General features: G+C 44.5%; 1 protein-coding gene across 1 annotated transcript in view; it reads left to right on the top strand.

Moving 5' to 3' along the window:
• Positions 1 to 11059: 11059 nt before the first annotated feature.
• Positions 11060 to 22868, top strand: part of MRPL3 (mitochondrial ribosomal protein L3) — a 70356-nt gene continuing 58547 nt past the window's right edge. The window contains exons 1-3 of the mRNA XM_032805880.2: positions 11060 to 11199; positions 21227 to 21405; positions 22502 to 22593. Coding sequence (XP_032661771.1) covers positions 11102 to 11199; positions 21227 to 21405; positions 22502 to 22593 — 369 coding nt within the window. The 5' untranslated portion in view covers positions 11060 to 11101. The remainder of the gene's footprint in view (positions 11200 to 21226; positions 21406 to 22501; positions 22594 to 22868) is intronic.

The raw sequence follows: 22868 nt of genomic DNA, 5'->3' as shown, positions 1-22868 counted from the left end.
GCAGAAGTGGGGCATATGACAACTGCCTCCTGCACCTGACTCTGATGTAAAGATTGCATCAGATATTACCTCACCACCTTGTCTCATTAAGCAGCTCTACAGGTGCATTGCTGCCTGTGCAGGAAGATTGGATTTGGAACCTCCTAATCATATTCGTCCGCCCACCAACCCACCAAACTCAGCCACCATCTGCTTGCTTCTGTCTACAGGCTCTTTCTTAGCAAAGGTGTCCCCTGTTTCTATTGAGTTTTATGTGGTGGGCACCTCTAGTTCCCAAATGCATTCTTTGCACTTACTAAAGTAAGGCTTCAGAAGGGAGTGACCTTACTGTGTTCTGTGTTCATAAGGAGCAAGTCCTTATGCTTTTAAGTGGCTTGAAGAGAAGATTCAGCCCCATATTACATACAGGTAATTAAATTTGTTCACACATTTGGACCTGGAAGGAGTTCTAAAGTCAGTTGAAAGGTTCCTAGGATAAGAAAACAGTTGCCTCCATTCACAGTGTTTATTCTTTCCCTTTCCATAGAGGGTGAAATTTGTCACAGCACGAATGGCCTACATGAGGCCCTCTACACCACCAAAGCCCTTCTAAATCCTTAACTCACAGCTTAAATAAACCAGAGGACTTTATGTGAACCATCACCACCGGGGTGGAGTTGCACCCAAGGAGGCTTACTGTAGTTGTGTAGCAGTCTAACCACCTAATTACTTGACTTTAATATGAATTGCTCTTCTGCTACTTCACTCAGAATCCCTCTTCCCTGCCCACTCTTGTCATCCTGATTTTGTAGAATAGTTTTGAAGGTCCCAGAACCAAATCAATCAACACAACATGACTTCTCTCCTATAAAGGTGCAGAATGAGTCTTCATTTTCTCAGTTCTTAGGTTCCGGAAAATATACATTTCAATGTATTTGAATGGAAACTAATTTCATTAAATAACATTGTTTATGGCCCCGCCCGCGCCTCCTCCCCCCGAAAAAGTTTAATCATTTGCTCTTTGGAGGAAGCTTCTTTCTCTCACGATCAGGACTACATTCTACTGGTTACATCCACAATTATAATCTTCGATTACACCTCTAGAGGAGTGCAGTCATTCAGCCAAAGAGATGAGATGTCTTTAGCTTTATAAAAAGCTGCAAAAAAATCTGATGTTGCATATCACATGTTGCTGAAAATCAAAAAAAAAAAAGGGGGGAGGGGGGGAAACTTTAGTCTACGTCAAAAAAACCCAAAGACACACTGCAAGCACCTTACGTTACTAGATCGGGTTGTTATTCCCACTTACATAGCACCACTTTCAACCCATTGCATACCCTTATTGCAGAGGATCACTTAAGGATCACAGTACATAATGAGAGGAAGGTGATCCCATAGTTAGCGTATAGCTGGGTTGGGTCCCTGCTCCATCACAACTTCCAGCCGACTTTGACGAAAGTCATTTAATCTATCCTCAGCTCCCCACTGATACCAACACTCCTCCTACCTCACCGAGGCATTGGCAAGATAATACATTAAAGATTGGTGAACTATTATAATATAATGGATTGTTGTTATATCCGTTAATATTTCGGGAGCCCTCAGTGGGCTTCCCTGTTTGTGGAGAACCTTCTATTGCCCAGAATCCTGCAAGACTTCGTAGGTATCAGAACTAGCCTGCGTCTACACTACGGTTAAACCAATTTAGCAGCGTTAAACCAGTGTAACCCTAACACCCGTCCACACACGGGCCCTTTATATCGCATATAAAGCCTCTTTAAATGTTTCGTAACCTCCCGCGAGAGGAGTGCGCTGAACGGTATTCCATTGGCTTCAGGGTGTGTGCCGCAATCAACAGTATTGCCTACCGGGCCGGTATCCCACAGTGCACCATTGTGACTGCTCTGGAAAGCAATCTGAACTCAGATGCACTGGCCAGGTAGACAGGAACAGCCCCACGAACTTTTGAATTTCATTTCCTGTTTGCCCAGCATGGAGCTCGGATCAGCACGGGTGGCAATGCAGTCCCAAATCCAAAAAGAGCTCCAGCATGGACCGTACAGGAGATACTGGATCTGATCGCTGTATGGGGAGGCAAATCTGTTCTATCAGAGCTCCGTTACAGAAGACGAAATGCCAAAGCATTTGAAAAAAATCTCCAGGCTATCGAGGCCCTTAGTCCCACGCAACACACTGATGGCAGTGTGAGTTACACGTAGGAAGCAAGAGCTCAATATGCCCCTTAAAACAGGTAATTATTCATTAGCCATTAATTAGTGATCTTGTTGTATTGTTATTGTTATTCTGGCAAGAGGGATAATGCTAATCATGTTTCTCCTGCCATACTAATACTTCTATTGAACCCATATTTAGACTATTGAGCTAATCATCTAAGAGTATCTGAGGCCAGTGTTTTTGATCAAGCAAAATTCCCTGGAAGAGTGATTTAAGTTTTAATTCCTATATTTCTTCCCTTACATTTAACATGTACAATATATATGCCCACATATTTAATAACCTCACTAGATCTCATTCCAGATAGTCCTTTTTACCTTTGTTTTTAATTCATCTAGCTTCAGAACCTCTCTTTGTAACCTAAGTTTGTCTTCAGACCTGAAACATCTCCAGATTAATTAACTGCTTCCAGAGCTTTTGGTAGGACACGCATAGATTCTGACTAGCACAGTAATATGTCATCTGAAAAAAAAAATGAGACATAATTTCAATATTTCCCATCTGACTGTCATACATTAAAGTATTTTTCCTGAAGGATGAAGCCAATGTTTAGAATAGAAGAACACGAAGGTATTAAGAAAGAGGATCTTGACTGGCCCCTCTGGTCACTTCAGAAGGCTGAGATACATCGTTTTACTAAATATGATAACATAGAATTAAGATGAAATCTTATCCCTTTACAGGCCAGAGATGCAAAAAGGGTGGAAGAGCAGAGTGGAGCGACACTACTCATGTTTCTGTGTTCTCTCTTAGTTCAGTTTAGGATGGCTCAGGTTAGATCAGGAATGGACTGGGGGTGTGTGTGTGAAGGGAGATATACTATTAGGTGCACTATTCTCTGAAAAGCAGCAGCATACATCTGTGATTGCTTTGTACTGCTGAATACACCATGCATGCTAGCCCACTCCGGGGCTTCTCTTCAGTCACTAAACCATCCTCGGGGCAATGATGTGCCGCAGGGCACGGTAGCAGGGCTCCCTTGTTGTATTCCTTTAATATTAGAACCCAGTTGTTTAACCCATATCATGTGTGGCAGAAACCCTTTGTGAGTGAACTGTCCCCATCTGCACAGAAAGTGGGGATACAGCCATCTTCATGGCACCATCCATCTTCTAGCCTCAGAACTGGAATCTCCATGGTGGAGGAGGGCTCTTTTTGTGGTTGTGGATCCATGCAAGGGGACATGGAGAAGAGGATGGAACTGGGGAATGCACATCATCCTCTCCAACAATCCCATGGGGAATATCCCTCCTCCCCCAACAAAGAATTTGGAGTAAACTCAGCAAGGAGAACTTCAACACATTTTCCTACCATAACCTGTGGGAGGGGCCAACCTTAGGTGAGAATCTTGCCCTTTTGGGGTTTATTGTGGGGGGAAGTGGCATCCTACACACCTCAACCCAAGGCAGAATTTGGCCTTAGCCTACAACAGTACAGTTCATACTCTTTGGGGAAAATTCATATATTGAAAAAAAATCCATAAGTTCTTGCACCTGCCTTGCTAATAAACCTTTTGATTATGAACAAATCCATTGTGTTTCTCACCTTCTATACTGCTGATTGTTTATTATCTGAATTTCATTCAGCTTGGAGAGCAAAACTAGGCTAATCAGGTCACATATTTCTATTCAGTTTTACTTTTACTTTGTGCACGAACACAGACTGCTTCCCCCTAGCTGAAACAATGGGTCCCTGAAAAATTTAGGGCTGGTATAGCTGATTCCCACACATCCTTTCCTGCAGCCTACTTGACCAAGGCCTTTCAAGGGCCAAGAAAAACCCTATTTGGCTACTCCCACTTGCCACTTTTGGCCACACAGACTTTTGAAAATGCTGGCTATGTGACTGGCAAAGGTAATTACACAGTAAATCAGAATCAGAACCACGACTGAAACCAAGACTGCAAAACACATGCCTAATGCACTAGAGCAGAGTGCTTCCCAAGTGACTCAGGTGAGGAGGCATGTGATAGGGTGTTCACCCCACACAGGATTAGAAGGGGTTAAGTTTGCCAGGTAGGCCAATTAACTGCCCAGGCTGCCCAGACTGCTGATTAAGAAGGCTCAGTGGGGCAGGAATAGGTGGGTCCTATAAAACCAGGAGCTGAGAACAGATTAGGCTGCTGGAAAAGGCTACAGGATGGCTGGTAGTAGTCACTCCATGGGAAGAAGGAGTTGGTACCCCCAGAGAAGGGGCTGGGAAGCAGGAAGAGTAAGAAGCAATCCAGGGAAGGAGCAATGGGGGCTAAGAGCCCAGAACTGCTGAGCTGAGGGTCCCTGGACTGGAGACCAGAGCAGAGGGTGGGCCCAGGTTCCCCTAACAGCCACTGGGGAAGTGACATCATCAGGGCAGCACAGGAGAAGATTGCCTGGGACTGTTTGCCAAGCAAACCTTTGGGGTACCCCCAGAAAGGGGAATCATGGCTGCTGACCCTGGCAGAGGGCCAAGTCATGAAGAGGATGCCGCGGTTCCTAGAGTGAGGTGGGTCCACAGGCTGAGAAGACAATGGGAGTGGCACCACCTGAAGAGGGCGCATCAACTGGCAGAGCTAATCCCCAGGATGTCCGGCAGGAGGCGCCACTGTGACAAATGGCTAGTTTTAGTAGTTTTGCAGTTTGAACTCCTCTCCTGTGTGTAGCCTAGTGAGAAATAGGAAAGCAATACATTAAGTTTCCATAGCAGTTGTTGATGGACAGTGAGGGAAATTGTGGCTATGTGTCTGATGGCCGCGAGGTAGGTCTGGTCAGTGAGTATTGTGCTCTCTCATTGGTTGTATGCAGATTAACAAACATGGAGGCTTCTGCCCAGAGATCAGTCATGAAGATCTCTTTACAAAATATATTTTATCATCAATGATTAAAGGTAAATAAACATGGTAGGCATAGGTGGTGAATTATATGGGCTTGTGGTGCCCTGTTCCACCAATATTTAGGAACGTGGGCCCAGCTCCACCAATGTTTGGGCTTACTGCGCTTTGGGGGGCCCTGTGCTTCAGGGGGACGTGTGGTCCAGGGTGGCCTGGTGGGTTAGCTGAGGGCCTGGGTATGGCAGCAGCAAGAGACCTGGCCCCAGCCCAACCCGCTCCACCAGCTCCTGCTGTCACTCGGGGGAGGGGGTGGAAGCTGGAAAGAGGCGGGGGAGCTGGGGGGAAGGAGTGGAATGGGGGTGGGCTAGGGCTGGGTTGCTCACTGCTGCTGGCCCCAGGCTGCCTGCTAACCCCCCAGGCCACCCTGGATCCCATGTGCTCCTGAAGTGTGGGGCCTCCCCAAAGTGCGGGGCCCAGGGTGGTTGTCCCGGTCTGTCCTCTGGATGGGATGACTGTGGGTCCAGGGTGTCTTGGGGAGCTAGTAGGCATTCTGGCAGTGGAAGCAGCGAGCAACCTGGCCCCAACCTGCCCCTGCTCCGACCCCATTCCACCCTTTCCCCAAGCCCTCCCCTGCCTCTTTATGGCTTACGCCCCCTCCTGCAAACAATGCTGGGAGCGAACAGGGCTGAGCTGAGTGGGATGGGCTGGGACCGGGTCGCTCGCTGCTGCTGGTGCCAGGCTCCCTGCTAGCTCCCTAGGCCACCCTGGACCCCACATCCCCCTGAAGCATGGGCCCCCCCAAAGTGTGAGGCCTGAGATGGTTGCCCCGGTCCATCCTATGGACAGGACAGCTCTGCTTGGACCTATTCTGGGCACCACCAAAAATTATACAAACTGGTGACCATGATGGTAGGGAGAAACATTGCACTTAATGAGCCATCCTCCATGTATAAATTACAGTCAGCAGTGTGAGGGGAAAATCCATTGTCCCTTGTCTCCCATATCATGGTGACAGGCAGTTTCCAAACAACTCAAGCAGGCTGAGTGTTATATACAGGCTTTTGAACTTATTCTGCCCACTTGCCAGGAGATAAACCTCACAGGAGCACTGTCAGATCAAATCTATGTCTGCTGCACTTTCAATAATCAATAAAATCATTGTAAATCTATGGTGCTACCTTCAGGACTTTGCCCTGTTGTCTGTTGCTGCGACCCAGCTTGAGCAGATGAGTAGGGCTCTGAGGCTGTGGCCGATCAGAATGTGTTTGTGTGTGCACAAGGGGGCAACACCCATACAAAAGCCAGTACACTCTGGGATTTTCTGGGCCCTGGAACTTTCAAACATGCCTCTTCTTTCAAGGCTCCATGGAAACTCCCACTAGGACAATATTAGCATATGCTACTATATAATTAAAATGCTAGTAATGTACAAGAACTCTGATGCTCACATTTCGAAAAGAGGATATTTTGAACCATTGTTTTTAAAAAAAAAAAAATTAAAAACCGGAGGAAGAATGGTTGCAGCAACAACCTTTGGATCAGGTTCTGGAGATGGGCAGTGAAGGAGAGGAGAGAAAGCAGAGAGGAATATATACAAATCCACATTTACTAATTGCAGAACAGGGAATATATTCCTTATAAACAATTATCTCTAGAGCCCAAGAGAATAGTCAAACCAGCACTACAGTGAAGAACAGGCTGTGGACCCAGGTAGTGAATCTGGTGAAAACTGTGAGCTGGAACTGCAGGATAGCAGAGAGTATTAAAAAAAAAAAAAAAAAAGTAGAAAGGCATTTGCAGATCTATAGATAAGGTAAACTCTATGCATATCAGCCATGGAACAGAGTTCACAGCAGCATCAAGGCTCTGGAGATGACTCCCCAGGTTGAGATCTTGATCCAAATCCTACTGGCAGCCATCACAAAGAATGACACCATTCAAATGATGAGTAAAGCACCAAGTAAATTTTGGTGAAACATTTATAACACCGCTCAGAAAACTCACTTTGGGAAGTGTCATTGCTCATTCTTTCATCCTAATGAAGCCTGTCATGTTACTGCGAGCATCATAGCCCTGGGAGAGCACAATGTCTTAGCATTCTGGGATGACCCCCTTGAGTGCTCGGAAGTCTGTTGGGGACATCTGAAATTTCAAATGGAAAAGAGGGTGAAGGACTCCATAGATTATTGTATTTTGTTTTTTTCCGCCCAGTGATAGCTTTGGACCTGCTCCTGATCACTGTGGAAGTCTGTGGGAATTTTGCCATTGAATTTACCTTAATAGGTGCAGACCATCTCCCTGCATGTGAGTGAGAGAGAGAAAGACAAGCAGAACCACCCCCCCCATGATAAAATATATAAGTGCAGACCACCAACTGGGGGACAATATAACACCTAAGAGAGAGACAGCTCTACTGAATCCTCTTGATTCTAGCCAAATTTTACATATCATGGTCCACCAACTTGCATGGATCTTGTGGTGATCTCCAGAAAAACACCTGAGACTCATTAGCAAGTCAGCCAGCCAAGACTGATAGCATTGTTTCTTTAATGAACCCATTAGGGGAATTTTAGAAGGGAGCATCACTGATAAGTGAAGAGCTGAAAAGCACCATATTCTTTTCTGGAAACACTGTGATCTTGGAATTAGGAACAGTTACTGATATTGTGGCTGTTTATTGCATCGCTGGACCTTGGCTACATCCAGTTGTCTGAAGCATATTATGGCTTTGAGACTGCTTGGAGAACTGCAATATAACACAAGCACACAAAAGGGTAAAATTATTTTAAAACAAAATAGCAAAAGCATTGACCCAGGAATTCTCATCTTGACAATGCGAGGCAGGTCAAGATATGAACGTTGCATCTCAAAACTGGCAAATGTGAGAAAGCAGAGATATTCAAAGCTACCATAAGGTAAATTCTAATTATTCACAAGTTATTGGACTTGATGGAGGAGTTACTGAGTGAGGTTCTGTTTGATGTTGGCGGTTGGACTAGGTGATCAGAGTGGCCCTTTCTGAAATGTAAACGCAAAATTCTCTCTTTCTATGTATATTGTTAAAGAACTTGGTTTATGTAAGTGTATTTTAACCACAATTTAACTACAAAATTCCTAGTTTGGTGAAGTATCAGTAAAATGATAGTTCTCAGTAACAGTTACATGAGCACTGTTAACGGAATAAAGATACTTTAAACAGCAACGGGTCCATTGTGGAAATTCATTTTAACCCCTATATTCTGATCTCTTAAATACTTATAAGTACCAAAGGCTCCAATCCTTCAGTCAGATCCACCCTGCATCCATGTGGTTCTGACTGAAAGATTAAGACTTAATCTATTACAAGTCAATGTGTGAGTTGCCCCAGATTTTAAATCCATTCCATTTAATCACAATTGAAAGATGTGCACAAACTCTTTTCCTCTCCCTCCCCACCCATCTCGATGAAATTGGAACAATCTGAACTGAAGGGAAAGTTAGATCCTCACCCAAACTACACACCAGGCCCCTATCTTGTAGGATGAGGGGGGGAAACCTTTGAATTTGAAGATCCCGACTTTTGGGGAAGTTAGATTTGAACTTTGTGCCTCAGCTTCATGTAACTGTGGAATGTACGTCTCTTCAACTGTGCTAATACCAGCCTAGCTATAGACCCTAAAAAAATACTATTTGAGGAATACAGGGTAATGTGGTAGATACTCTTCTGTCCTCCTCAGTAATGCAGTTCTCAAATAGAAATAAAGATAAGAGGAAACCTGCTGAAGTATCCAACTGTCTGAGTCCCGTAAGCACCACATAGCGATCCAGACTTCTAAGATCCATTCAAGCAATGTCTTTTAGAAAACAATCTATATTTTTACCATATACAAATGTATCTAAATGAACTGAAAGCCAATACATTTAAAATTGACAAAAGTAATTTGACACAGAATATAATTAATCTATGAAACTTGCAAGATATCATTGATTCCAGATGCTTAGCAGGACTCAGGAAAGTATTAGCCCTTTATGTGGTTAGGACATCCACAGTTATATTAGCTAGATGTAATATAAGTAGAGGCTATAAACCATCATGCTCACATCATAAATTAAACACTAATTGCCTGGAAATAGGAAGAAATGTTTTCATATGAAGAAGTTATTCCATAATTGTCCATTATGGTGATTCTTGTGCTTTCCCTGGGAAGCATCTGATCCGGAATCTTGTCTGAGTCAGAATTCTGGATAAGATGGACTACAGCTTGGACTTATCAATATGTTTGTATCTCTATTTATAAAGCAGGCACGAAGATAGGACTAGTAAAGTTGACCAATGGTAGTGTTTGAAGTTTTGCATATAAAAGAGTATAATTTGAAATGCCTTAGCAATATACCCTTGTGTGAATATGCCCACAAAAAAGAGGAGAAAGGAAAAATGTTTAATTATTATCAGTTGGGACCATTAGAACAATGAGGTTCCCAAACACTCCACATAACTGATGAGTGTGTGTTTTCCACTTCAGCCACTTCACTTTTTAGATCTACAGATGACCAGCGCTATATGTGAGCTTGGTATAATTATGATCTGTGTCTCTACATTTATTATTCTAAATAGGATCTGGTATTTTGGAAACATTGTAGCATGGGACTTCAATTTGAGTGTGTGTTCAAGCATCTGAGATCTGTGTAAGACTCTCTTCTCTGCCCTGTGGCAAGAGCTCTTGTTAACAATAAACCAGCTTGATCCACACCATGTGTGTTAAATTGTTCCAGTTGGAATCCAGATTTGTTTGCTCTCCTTCCAGACCAGTCCTCAACTTACGAGGATGACTTCCCATCCTGCTATTGCCAGGACCATCCTGATGGAAACTGACTGGGCTGTGAAACCGCTCAAAACCTGCCTTCATCATGATGACAGCAGTGGTGGAGAAAAACCTGGTTGTAGCCCATCCTAGCTGAAAAGCTGCCCAGAGGCGGCTGGGGCTGGGGTGAGCCCTGCACTATGGCACTTACTGCGCTGGGGAGCCTCCTAGACTCATGCAAAGACAAAGCCCAACCCCAGCAAGATGAGCTACACTTTGGGCAGGCATGGACATACTGTCTGCATTGTCTGAGGAGAGGTGAAACCAAGATGCTGAGCAAAGAGCTTGGGGCTCAGCCAGGGGTGAAAGTAAGTTAGGCCACTTACTGGTACGGGCTGGGGGCGCGGGGGGAGGGCTCTCGCCCCTGGAAGGGCTGGGGCCTCAGGCAGAAAGACGAGACTGTGGGGGGTCAGCATCCCCCAACCAGCCCTTTCAGGCTGCCTGGCCTGCACTGTCTGGGGCTCCTGTGTTGATTTAAAATGTGTGGCAGCAGCATCCGCAGCCCTGGGGCTTCTTAAATCACTGGCCCCAGGGCAACTGCTCACTTTGCCCCCCCCCCATCGGACGCTGGGGGGGGGGGCAATGGGGCAGGGACACTAAAGCACTGTAGGGCCCTTTGCCCTTTAACAATGCTGCGACCTCTGCTGACCAGGGGGGCGCAGGAACGTTAAAGCGCTGCTGTGGCAAAAGACTGTCCTTAAAGTTCTGCTGCGGCACTGCTTAATGTCCCTGCCCCTTTTGCCTCCCTGTCAGTGTTCCTGATGGTGCAGACCCCATTAAAGCAGCACTGCAATGTGGGCTGTGTATGTGCCAGGCTTTGACTGGCTCACTTTCACCCAGGAACGAACTGTAACCTCCGCCCCGTGTCCTGGCCAACTTGCTGCCCCTGCAGTGACCAACTCCCACCACCAGGGGGTGGCTCCCTGATCCTCCCCCTCTTTCCTGCTGCAGGGACCTTGTGGCTGCTCCCTCCACTCCCCGTTTCTCTATGGCTCTCCCAGAACCCCCCGCTCCCAGCCGCCCACGCGCTAATGGAACAAGGAGAGGTTCGGTCTCGCGTGCGTCGTGAGGGGCGGAGACTGGGGCTTGACAAGGCCCCGCTGCCCCCGCGCGGCGCCCTTCGGAATTCTTCCTCTGTAGGGTGTTTGCGGCTGGTGTCCGGAACTTTGTTCGCGGGCGGCGGGGCGGGCGGAAGGATTTTCTACACGGACCAGACCAGGCTGTGCCGGGAGCGGGAGTTATGTCGGGCTGGGGGCGGCTGCTGTGCCGGGCGGGGCTGCGCCTGCTGGCGGGAGGTCCGGGCGGTCCAGTGCAGGCGGCGGCCGCTACCGGGAACAGGTGGGTGCGGAGCTGCGGGGAGGGGAAGCGACAGAGCCCCGCAGCCTGGGGTGGGGAGGGTCAGTGCGGCCGCGCGCTTAGCGAGGGATCTGTTACCTGGTTCTGTGCGCACGTGACGGGCGCGTGCAAAGACCCGCCCCCAGCCTGAGCGGGGTGGGGGCTCGGGTGGGATCACCTGGGCTCGGATACCTCTGTTCCATGCAACCAGACTGCCACGTTCCCCGGAGGCTGTGGAGATGCGCCTCGCCAGGGCAGGGGGTGTTAGCAGCGCCCTGGGGCTTGGCCCCATCCTCTCTGGATTCCGTTTGCGACTTCCTTGGCTTCTTTAAAGCTCTTCCTCTCAGGGCTGGCTCACAACATTTTGGCGGGGAGCTGAAGTGACCCCACCCCCCCCATGTCAGCTCGCTTGGGCCAAAAGTTTGAAAGGTCTCAATTCTGCCTTCTTCCTGGCCTCCTGCTTTAATGATAGTGCTCTGCAGCCTACACCAATAAAGGAGAATTAACAACTTAAAATGTCCTGTTCAAAAATTTTAAGTAATCCTTAACTTTCCAACACCTGAACAGCAAATGTGACTTTTCTTGTCTGCATAGTAAACACTGGCATTTTCATCTTTTTTTAATAATCAAAGTGGTGCTTTCTGTGCCTTATTGGCTGCAAAGATTTGAACTGCTTCCTGCTGAAGGTCCACAGTCTGGGCCAACTCACTCTATTGTAGGCCTGCACAACGTGCAGCCTGGGGCGGGGGGGGGGCACATCTGGCCTGTGTGGGCTCACTGTGCAGCCTGTGCGGGGTGAGTAGGCAAGTGGCACGTGAGGGAGGGGGACTGAAGAGGCAGGTGGGCAGTGGTGGGGAAAGTGGGGGGGCTGAAGAGGTGAGCAAGGGGTCTGTGGCTGACCTGTTCTTGTGATCTGGTCTGGCTCCCATCCCTTCTCCAAGGGTTGCAGCTGTCTGGAGGTGCTGCCTTCCGCACCTTCCTCAGTCACACCTCATTCAATAGGGCAATTCATTACAAAGTTAGGAGAAGATCTTATTCTACTGCTAGCAAAAAGATATTTTTCTTTTACCTTAATTATACTACCTTAGGGGCCTGCTATAACATATTACCAAGGTTCAATGTTTCGGTGGGGCAACACTGATGAAGAATGATTTGTTTCCATGGGGCGGGGGGTGTAAGGGGGCAGTATTTCAGGGGGACTGGGTGGCGCTGGGGGAGTGTTGTATTTGATGGGGGGCTTGGTGGCGCTGGGGCAGGGGTTGGCAGGGCCGGGGGAGGTTCGGCCCTCAGCTGTTTTTTTGGAGTAATATGGCCCTCACCACTTTACGAGTTGTGCAAGCCTGGACTCTGCTGAGATGATTGCAAGGCTGACCAGTCTCTCCTTTTTCGTTGTGGAGCATAGATGTGTTTTTATTAACTTTGGCTTGGAGAAGCCATGTTCTCCACTGGCATCTGTTACAGGAAGTGTTAGAAGTATGTGCAGAGCAACAAAAGCATTTGGAAAGAGGGTGGTCATCTTATTTGTGCCCATGTATTCCAGAAAAGCCTTTGGAGTTGATTCTGCTAAAATGTATCTTGAAAGGGCTTTCAGTTCATCACCTAAATCACTCGCATCAATATTGCACGTCATAATGTGTCAGCTCTATGTCTAGTGCCCTGCATTGCTGGTGTAGGTCTTCTTCAGGTATAGTGAGGAGTTTGGAAATATCATACAACATCCCAAATGTACTGCTGTGTTCCTTGAGCTGCATAAAACAGTCTTCGACTGACTGTATTGCACAATCTAGCATCTGGTTAAAGAATTCAACTTGGAATTGTTGTTTGAGGTCTCTTATGAGATTATCCCATGCCTCGTAATCAAAATGTCATCTTCGGTGACTCTTGTATTCTTGAATGTGTGAGAAAATAGTTCACTGTGAAGTTCCTCTCCCAACTTCTGTGTACTCTTCAGAACGTTTTGAAATCCCTTATGTGACCGGTAAGGCTGTAGGATGACTTTGCTTTGTCCAGTTGTTCCATTGCTCCAGAGATATCAAGCTCAACACCTTGGAGTCTCTTGCTTGCAACATTTATTTCAAACAGCATGTCATGCCACAACACTAAGCCACACAGAAATTTGAAGTTATATATATTTCTGGTGATTCCATTTCCCTCTGCCACTATTTTCCCACGAACAGTTCCTGTTGTAGCATTATCTTCCATAATGGCAACTACGGCATCATCTATCTTCCCAGTTTAATGTTTGATAGGCTTTATCGCGTCCACTCAACTTTCCCATCATGTGGCACTCGATGGTTTCAGTGTCAGAGAGGATATTCCCAGATGTTGCTTCAAAATTTGCCATTGATGAGTTGATGCAGAGAAAAATACATGGATGCTTTGAATTACATTAAAAAATTCAGCAGCCTCACTAGAAGCTGATGCTGCATCACTGACCACCAAGTTCGGTGAATGAGAACTGCATGGGACAAAAAAAAGCTCAAGGGTTTAACTCTTGGATCTGTGTCTGCACTCCGCTGTTCTTTCCTCTCATGTTGGCACCATTATTGTAGCCCTGACCTCTCATGTCAGCTATCGCAATTCTTGTCTCTTCCAGCTTTTTAAGAAGCGCATTTGTCATACTAGCTCCTGTAGTATCATCAGTGTCAATAAATTCTAGAAAATGCTCTCTGACAGTCACCATTGCAGGGACATTTTCACTAGATTCTGTTGTTACAAATGTACAATTAAAGTCATTTGTTCCGTATGGCTGATGCAGTCCAGAATAATAGAATAGTCCAGAATATTTTGCTAACTTCAGATCTGCCACAATCTTCTGTTTGACTTTTGTTGCCTTTAACTGTATGATCTCATTTTGAAATGTTTTTCCAAGTTGGTGGTGTGTGTATATTTCTTGGGTGGTGACTATTCTTAGATGCTCCTGGACTACAGCATCAAACTCAACCATCAGCTCCACAATTTTAAGGAAGTTTCCATTGTTTGGTACATACAGCTGATCTGAAGTGCTATGCAGTGCTAGGTTTTGGGTAGCTAGCATTCTCACAATGGCAATGACCCTTTTCAGAGCACTTTGCCGGTAAAGAGACTGATGCAATATTTTTCTTGATGCTGATCATCTATGGTGGCCTTTAACCTTAGTCTCATCTCAAGCTCTTTCCATCTATGGAATGCTCTCGGGTGATTTGCTGCCTTCTCATGGCATGCCAGATTTCTAGCCAGATTTTTCCAGTTCTTTGTTCCTGTAGAACCCATTATGGCCGGAACATTAGACTGGAAGAGTTTGCAACAAAAACAGTATGCAGCATTCTGGGTTTTTGAGTACATAAGCCATGGCTTTCCATTTTGTCACCATTGGGGATTTCAAGCCAGTAATGTGTTAATGAAAATAGACATTTCCATCCATCTTTGAGGAACATGAAGTTTTTCACTTGCTTTGGCCTATGCAGTACAAGGAACTCCCTCAGGCTGCTGCTCAAGTGGGTCCACAGTCCTGGGTTGTCTAGGCTTAAGGAACTAAACCCATCTGCTGCTGTTTCTTGCGCCTCTACCACACTCTTCTCTGATCTACACTTTTCTTCAGGAATGTGCATGGTTACATCCATTTGAGATGGAGATATGGATGCTGCAGTAGCTGCCAGGTCACCTGCACTTTGACTAACTGGAAGATCAGGCATCTCCTCACCACTCACATCCTCACTGGGGCTGCAAGGCTCACCTGAGAACATTTGTATCTCAGGAAAGCTCCTTCCTGCTTAGATAGAAAAGCTTCCTTTGTTTGCTTTCTTTCTTCTGAATGCTGCTCTAGAAGGACATTTTCTTCTTTCACTCATAACTGCTGTTCTGTACCAGCTATAATGGCTCTCAACACTCAGTTGAAGGGGACAGGTTGGTAGCAGGGCCTGAGTGAGGGAAGATATCAGCGTCTTAAGGGCCTAACTGGGTCCTACTACTTAGGTTGACTGCCTGTTCTCCTGTTCACGGAAACAGCAGGAAACAGGAAGCTCCCTGAGAAGCTAGTGTTAATCAGTCCAGGCTCCTGGGGGTGCAAGAGAGGTACATAAGAGGCTCCTCCTTTCTCTCCCTGCAGCTCCTGCTGCTTTCTGTCATTCCCTCTCACCTTTTCTCCTGCCTGCCTGTTATGTCTCTTCTGCCCTCCTTCCTCCAGCACAGCACTGCACCATCTCTGTGCATCTAGAGCACAGCAAATACATATGTATCAGCAGGAGACACAATTTTCTACGCTCTAGGTCCTAGTGGTGTCCCCCCACAGTCTGGCACCTGAGATGGCTGCCTTAGTTCACCTCATGGTAAGGCCAGCCCTGCTTCCTCTGCTGCAGCCTTCTATCTCGGTTATGACTAGAGACCACAGTTGCCAACTTGTGCGTGGTAAATAAGCATCCCAATTTTCACAATAAGCCAAAAATCAACCTAATCCCATTTCAAAACAAGCCAGTCCCTAAGAACCCCAACACTCAATGTGACTCGAACCCACCCCGCGTGCAGTCTGGGACTGTGGTGGGCCTGCTGTGTACCCTGACTCTCTCCCCTGCTTGCGCCCTCCCACTCCCCTTGCGCCTGCTTGCCGGGAATTGATCAAAACCAAGAAGCTAGAAGCCAAACAAACAACAAGCCAAAAACTAGCCAACAAGCAACTCCCAAGCCAATTAAGCCAAAAACAAGCCCAATTTTTGTTTGTATTTTGTTGTTGCGGGTTTGGCATATCTGCTTGTTAGGTTTTTGTACTACTTCCCACCCCCAATGTAGCTGGGGTTCCTACAGACTACCACAGTACCAATAGCGAGGAATGGTGTGTGTCCACACACCCCATGGTTAATGCTCGGTCAAAACACATGGCAGATGGTTGGCTTGACTGTAACTGGTTGGACACAATGCTGTGTTGTAGCACGGATGGTATCTTCTAAGCACGTCAGTGGAAATGAGTTGGCACAGTCCTTTCTTAAGCCCTCAAGAATGTGTTCCCTCCCGTGCTACTGAGGCCGCTCTGGGTATGTCTACACTGCAGTAAAATACTTGTGCTTGGCCCTTGTCAGCTGACTTGGACTCAGGCTGCAGAACTATAAAATTACAAAGTAGGTGTTCGGGTCAGGGTGAATTAGATTTAAATCAAATCAGGAAGACTCGATTTAATCATGGATTTCTACATAAAAGTGCATTCTTGTTGGTTGTTATAACCTCAGTACATATTCTTCACAACTCAGAGATAGATGTAGGTTTCATTTTTAGAAGGTACATACTACATTTTTAAACAGTGATTTATTTTGAAAACTTTTCAGATTAGTTTTACAGCTATATCAGAAAATGAATAATTGTTCGGTTATTTTATTTACCAAAGGTAATTGAAGCAGATATTTATGAAGTCATTGGGAGGTGAACTATCTCCAATTCAACATGTTAATCATTACTATTTGGAGGATTTTCTTGCCATGCTGCATTAGGAGGAGACCATCACAAGACAGATGTTTAAATTGTTTTATTTAACTAAAACACCAACTTTGTGTTCTGTTTTTTTTCTAAAACAGCAAACATATAACATTTTAACAAAACAGCATATACATTTTTGAATTTAGTTAAACATTCAAGTTTTTTTAAAATCAGGTTTGTTTTTGTTTTTAACTAAAATAGTTACATGAAATATTTACAAAAACAAAACAAAAATTAAATGGAGTAGGTCAGCCAGGTCAACATGAGAAACTTAAAATATTGACTTGTGCAGCTAACTCAGTTGTCTTCACTTTCATTTTTCTGTTTGTCCATAATCTGGAAAAGAAAATCAAGCTTTCCAGCTTTTTCAGGTCCCAAACAATTTCTCAATTTGGAATGAATTAGTTCAAAGGAAGAAAATATTCTTTCAACACCTACAGAAGAAGCTACCGCTGGTAAAAGTGAGATTATCACTTCAAGAGTCTCTGAATCCAAGTGCTTAAATGACTTCCACCACTGGTGTTACTTTCTTTAAAACAACATCAGCAAACATATATTTCTTGAATGGTTCACCCTCAGCTCTGAAGTTTAGCATAGTTGGCATTATGGAGGGGTGATTGCTGGATGTCCGTGTCATAGCTAAGTCCTCTTCTTCAGCAGTTAAGGTTTGACCCTAGGACTAAGTATTAAGAATACTTACAAGAAAATGAGCTGGAGATTGTGCCTGTCCCATTCATTTTTTAATGCTTGTAATTTAACTCTTTCATTGCATATTTCTCTTTTTAAGATCTCACTCAATTCCTTCCAAATTTCAACAGCATCAGCAATAAAACAGCTATTTCCCTGCATTTTGTTCAAGGCTACAGAAATAGGCTTCAGGGTAATCAGCATGTGCTCAACATTTCTCTGAAGCCCAATGTTGAGAACTTTGGCTGTGACAGTGCCATCTATTTTTTCACGATTTTGTTCATAACTGTCATCAGATTAGGTCAGTTCTTGATATAGTGCTCAAAACAGTCCACTGCTGAGTTCCATCGCGTGTCTTGTGGGAGAGTTAGCTTGGTTCCTCCTGCTTTTTTCAGAGCAGCTGCTGTAAAGTGGTTGTTCGGGAAGTATTTTGCAATTTCAACAACGTTAGCCTTTATTTCTGGAACACTGAAGTCTTTGGCTAGGATGTGCATCAAATGAGCACTGCAACCATATGTTATTAGCTTGGGACTCTCTTCTAAATCATTTTTTCTCATCTTGGATACAATTACAGCACTGTCTGTGATCAAGCTGCATACTAGACATTTGAATTTTTTCAGTTTATCCCTTTTACTGTTACTACTTGTAAGTATTCTGCTGTGTGAGCATTTCCTGATGTGTCAATTCTTTCTGTAAGGAAGACATTCCCTTCTGTTTTCACACAAGCACATACAACAGGATCATTGTGGACATTGCTCCACCTATCAAGTCTCAGTTTAACAATTTTACCCTCTAGACCAAGGTGGCCAACCTGAGCCTAAGAAGGAGCCAGAATTTACCAATGTACATTGCCAAAGAGCCACAGTAATATGTCAGCAGCCCCCTATCGGCTCCCCGGTCCCAGTGCCTCCTACCCACTGGCAGTTCTGCCGCCCAGTGCCTCTCCCTCTCTCCCCGCACCTCCTGATCAGCTTTTTGTGGCATGCAGGAGGCTCGGGGAGCAAGGGCATGGCAGGTGAGGGTACGGGAAGGGGTGGAGTGGGGGCATGGCCTATGGCAGAGTCAGGGGCTGAGCAGTGAGCATCTCCCGGCACATTGGAAAATTGGCACCTGTATCTCCAGCCCTGGAGTCGATGCCTAAACAAGGAGCCGCATATTGTGAAGAGCCACATGTGGCTCTGGAGCCACCCCTACTCTAGACCTTTTTGCGCACTGCTCAATTTCTCTTTCATATACTTTATCCAGCAATTTGCCTGCGACATCTGCTCTGTTGAGTGGTCTTAATGACTGAACCATGTTAATGAAGTGTGGGTTCTCAGTCATATGGAAAGGAGAGTTTGTTGCGTAAACTGGGCAATTTTTTTCATCAATTACTGCTTTTTGTAATCGGCTGGTTCTTACCACAAACTTATCTCTGGTTGTTTCTGGATGATGGAGATTATTTTTTTCTTTGCTACAAGTAATATACTGTGGCTATGTGACATACATGATGTGACTGAAACGCTGTCATTGGCAGATAACTCTGAAACGATAGAAAATGATGATGATCTTGAAGGTGGATAGTCCAGAATCCTGTATGTTGAGGGTGGATTCTCCTAAACAAAATAAGTCAATGCAGTTATTTAAATATTATTACCATGCTGCTCATTTAGTATTACTCATTGCATTCACTGACACTCAGTGACACTACTTTAAAGGTGACATTGTAAAAGGAAGATCTGCCTATTTCAGCTATTTATTTTTTATCACAGCTGCATCTAAAATGATAGTACCTTAGAGTAACAACTACATTTTTTGCTCAAACATGAGAATTCAAGAATAGTCCAGAAGAAAGACAAGCAGTCCTTAAGAAAGAAGTATGAAATAAAAAAGTCTGAACATGCAAGATCTTCAGGTTGGTAAACATGTTGCTTTCATCATCTTCAACGCAGCTTCCTCCTGAGAAGGAACACTTCTCATGATGTTGTTTCTTTCGGGCAACCAGGCCCTGCATTTCTCTGTTGACTCTACACTGTAATTTTATAGCCTGAGTCAGCTGACTCTGGCCTGCTGTGGGTGTTTTATTGCAGTGTAGATGTACCCTTCGTGTGCATTCTCTAAGCAGGCTCTCCCATGTTGAGGCAGTGTGAGATAATTTCCCTAATTTTCATACTGTGCAATAACACATAGGAAACAGTCTTCTCAATTACCATCCACTCAAGGACATCACTGATTTTTAAGAATATCCCTGTTTTGTTTGTAATATGAGGAAGTACTGATGGAGCAACACTCGAATTCCACAGGAGGGCTAAGGAATGCATCAGTTTGGCTTTAAAATAGGATATCAAACCAAGGATATGACGTATCAGTGCTTGGTTTCTTTTGGCACTAGATCAGGATAAATGCAACTAGAGGAGTATGAGACATTGTTGCCCTCATTGCTGTCTTTATGCCCATGATTATCTGTATGCATGGCCTCCTCCACTATTGTATGTCATCCAGACATCACTGTTCCATGATAATCAGATTCTACAATCAGGGCTTTGGAGCTGTGCTCCAGCTCCAGGCAAAAACCTGCAGCTCCACTGCTCCGGAGCTGCTCTGGGCTCCAGCTCCAGGCTCTGCTCCAAAGCCCTATCTACAATTTCATTATTTTTCCCAGCGTTTGGCCTTTATGGGGACCTGAATGAAAGCAAACAGGCTGTGACTTAATCTTGCTAAGGTGGAAGCAATGCTTGACATGGGGAAAACTATAAAGACATGGGCTGAAGCATTGTCTGCACTAAATATTAAGGGTTTGGGCTTCATTCTGCATAAACAATTCAGTCTGCAGGTCCATCTGGAGCCATCGCTAATTCTGGATTTTCAAGAAGCCACAATGGTCTATAGTGCCACTTATGCGCGGCTAATCAAGAGGCTATGGTTTCATCCTCACTAGGAAAAATGTATGTTTTACCATGTTAGCTAGCACATGATAAAATCCTAGTGAACACAACAAAAGGAACTTCTAGTTTTCACATGTTTTGGCAGGTTGTGAGGTAAACACCAGAGGGATGCCTTGATAATATGTTAAAATTAGAACTGCCATGTCCTCACTAGGATTTTTCCTCATGCTAGTTACTATGTGTTAGCTAACTCATGGTAAGGACACACCTTTTTCTTAGTGAAGGCAAAGCTTATGATTGCTTCTCTCTGATACATACTTTGCAACAGTTTTTTAGACTTTGGTTGCCTCCATCTTGGATTGTGGTAATGTCCTCTACATCAGGGCAACCTCGAAGTCTTTAATCTGATACAAAGCACAGTTGCCTGCTTCCTGAGTCTGTGGTATCTTCTATGAGCACGTCACTCAGTCTCTGTTCTGAGCTCCTGTTTGCTTCTGTGTGCAAGTAAGGTAGAGTCAATGTCCTTCAGAGCCCCAAATGCTGTGGTACCTGTTTACCTTTGCTTTATTCTCTGTCAAGATAGTTGAGAGGGGCTGTTAGGCTGGTTGAGCGTTCCTGGGGTTAAGAACCTCTCTTGAGGCTGGTAATGAAATCCAACAGTGGCTTTCTCAGCCCGAAATTTTCCATTTTGGAATTTGCTTCTCTTTAGTTATTCACTAGTGCCTGAGATTAGTGAGCTCTAGGGCATAGGATAAAAGACCGATTTATTATTTTAGCATGTGGTTGATTGCTCCTGTTGATTCTATTTTTGACTTTTATTTGTGTTTAGTAAATTAAATACAAGATTATCTGAAGGATGATGATCAGGATGGGACAGTTTGAGTGCCATCACTTGAGCATGATTTATTGATGATGTTTAATTCTTTTGTAATCTTTGTGATGAGATGCATTAGTAAAAGGCATTATATACATTAATAAGCAACCCCAACCCCCCCCCCTTATTTATTTATTTATTTATTTATTTATTTATTTGGTAGGGAACCCTGGTGCTTTATAGTCAGGCATATTAATAGCGCCACCTGGTGGGATGAACATCTTTCTGAAGAGAACACTCAGTTCCTTAAGCAGTTAACAGCAGAAGAATACAGAGCTCAAACAGCCAGTAAACTCTGTCCACTGAAAGATGAGCCCTGGCCACTGCACTCATGGGAACCAGGTTAGTATATGAACAGATGCAGCTCTGGCTGTAGTCACTTTCTTTACCTCTGCAAGGACCAAAGCACTTCTTTAATCTTCAAGTTCCTCTCTTATTCCTGAGGATCTTCTCCTTCAGCTTCAACACATTTATCATCACTTTCCAGCCACAGCCCCCTCAAAACCTGTCTTGCTTCCATACCCTTGGAATATGATTGTCACCAACACATCAGAGGATACCACGTAATTAGCTGCTGTTGACTGATGTGAACGACTTCATTCCAAAGTCAGAGATTTTGGCTCGGTAGCATTCTTGATCCACAAGGGACTACAGATTGACTCCCAGTCACTGCATGGAAGAGGTAGCATACTAGGTAGCGTAGCTTGTGTGTTTAAAGTCCCACAGAGTCCACAGGAACCCTCTGACACACAGTCTTAAATGAACGCATTTTCTAGATTTTTTTTTTTTTTGATGGTTAGTTAATTAGCTTATTATTGCAGCAGTGGTGCTGACCAAGACTTTAGTGGTGCCTCTGATAAAATCTAGCTTCTGGCATTGCAGATGACTGCTTCATACACTTAGAATGGCTACTAAGTGACTGATACAGTATGTAAATATTATATAACACATTTGGAGATGCTCTTTTTCCCCCACATATTTAAAATATTTATTTCTTAAATATTCCTCTTATGGGTTCTGTGTTCCAAGCTAAAGACCTAAGCATCTGAACTCTTAAAGGGGTAGACTGGTTATACCGTGGCTGAGAATAAAATAAAAACTTAAATATTTAGAGAGTGGGGGAAACCAAGTGAAATAGTCATCTGGTTTGCCAAAAATGGAAGTCATGTTTGTATTTTTCAGAAGTGACTTCTCAACAAGAAATTATATATTATAATTAATACTGAGCCTATGTATTGCTCTGCACAAACATAAGCAGTACATTAAAGAAACCCTGCTATTCCCAACCTGCCCACAAAGTTAAAAACTTGTTCTCTCCTCTCTCAATCCCTCCCATGGGGGGAAAAAAGATCTTGTAGCATACCCTGATGAACAATAGACTCTGATTCTGTCAGATATTTAGTCTAAAATTAAGGGCATGGTTTGTTTTGATCTAAAGGTTCCCGCAGAGTTGGCCTTGTTGCAATAAAGTTGGGAATGGTTCCGTTGTGGACCAAGAATGGTGAAAGACATGCTGTCACATTACTTCAGGTAAGAGAGATACTGATTTTACTTTTAGCATTTACATAAGAATATTGGCTGTTCCACATGTCTGTTCTAGTTGGCTTTCTGGTCAACAGTTAATTGAAAGATGCTTCATTATAAATGATTAAAATTTCTCTTTGAACTTTGTGTCTTCTATTAGACAAATGAAATCGAGTCGACACTGTGACTTTGCTCACATTGTTTAATATCTATTGTTAATTTAAATTAGAATATGAGCAGATGTGTCTGTCTGAGACCCTGTTTATTGTGATTTATTTTTT

Source organism: Chelonoidis abingdonii, chromosome 2, assembly GCF_003597395.2.
Source record: "Chelonoidis abingdonii isolate Lonesome George chromosome 2, CheloAbing_2.0, whole genome shotgun sequence".
Lineage (NCBI taxonomy): Eukaryota > Metazoa > Chordata > Testudines > Testudinidae > Chelonoidis > Chelonoidis abingdonii.
Note: the sequence above shows the minus strand (reverse complement) of the source record. Positions and strands in the feature narration are given on the sequence as shown.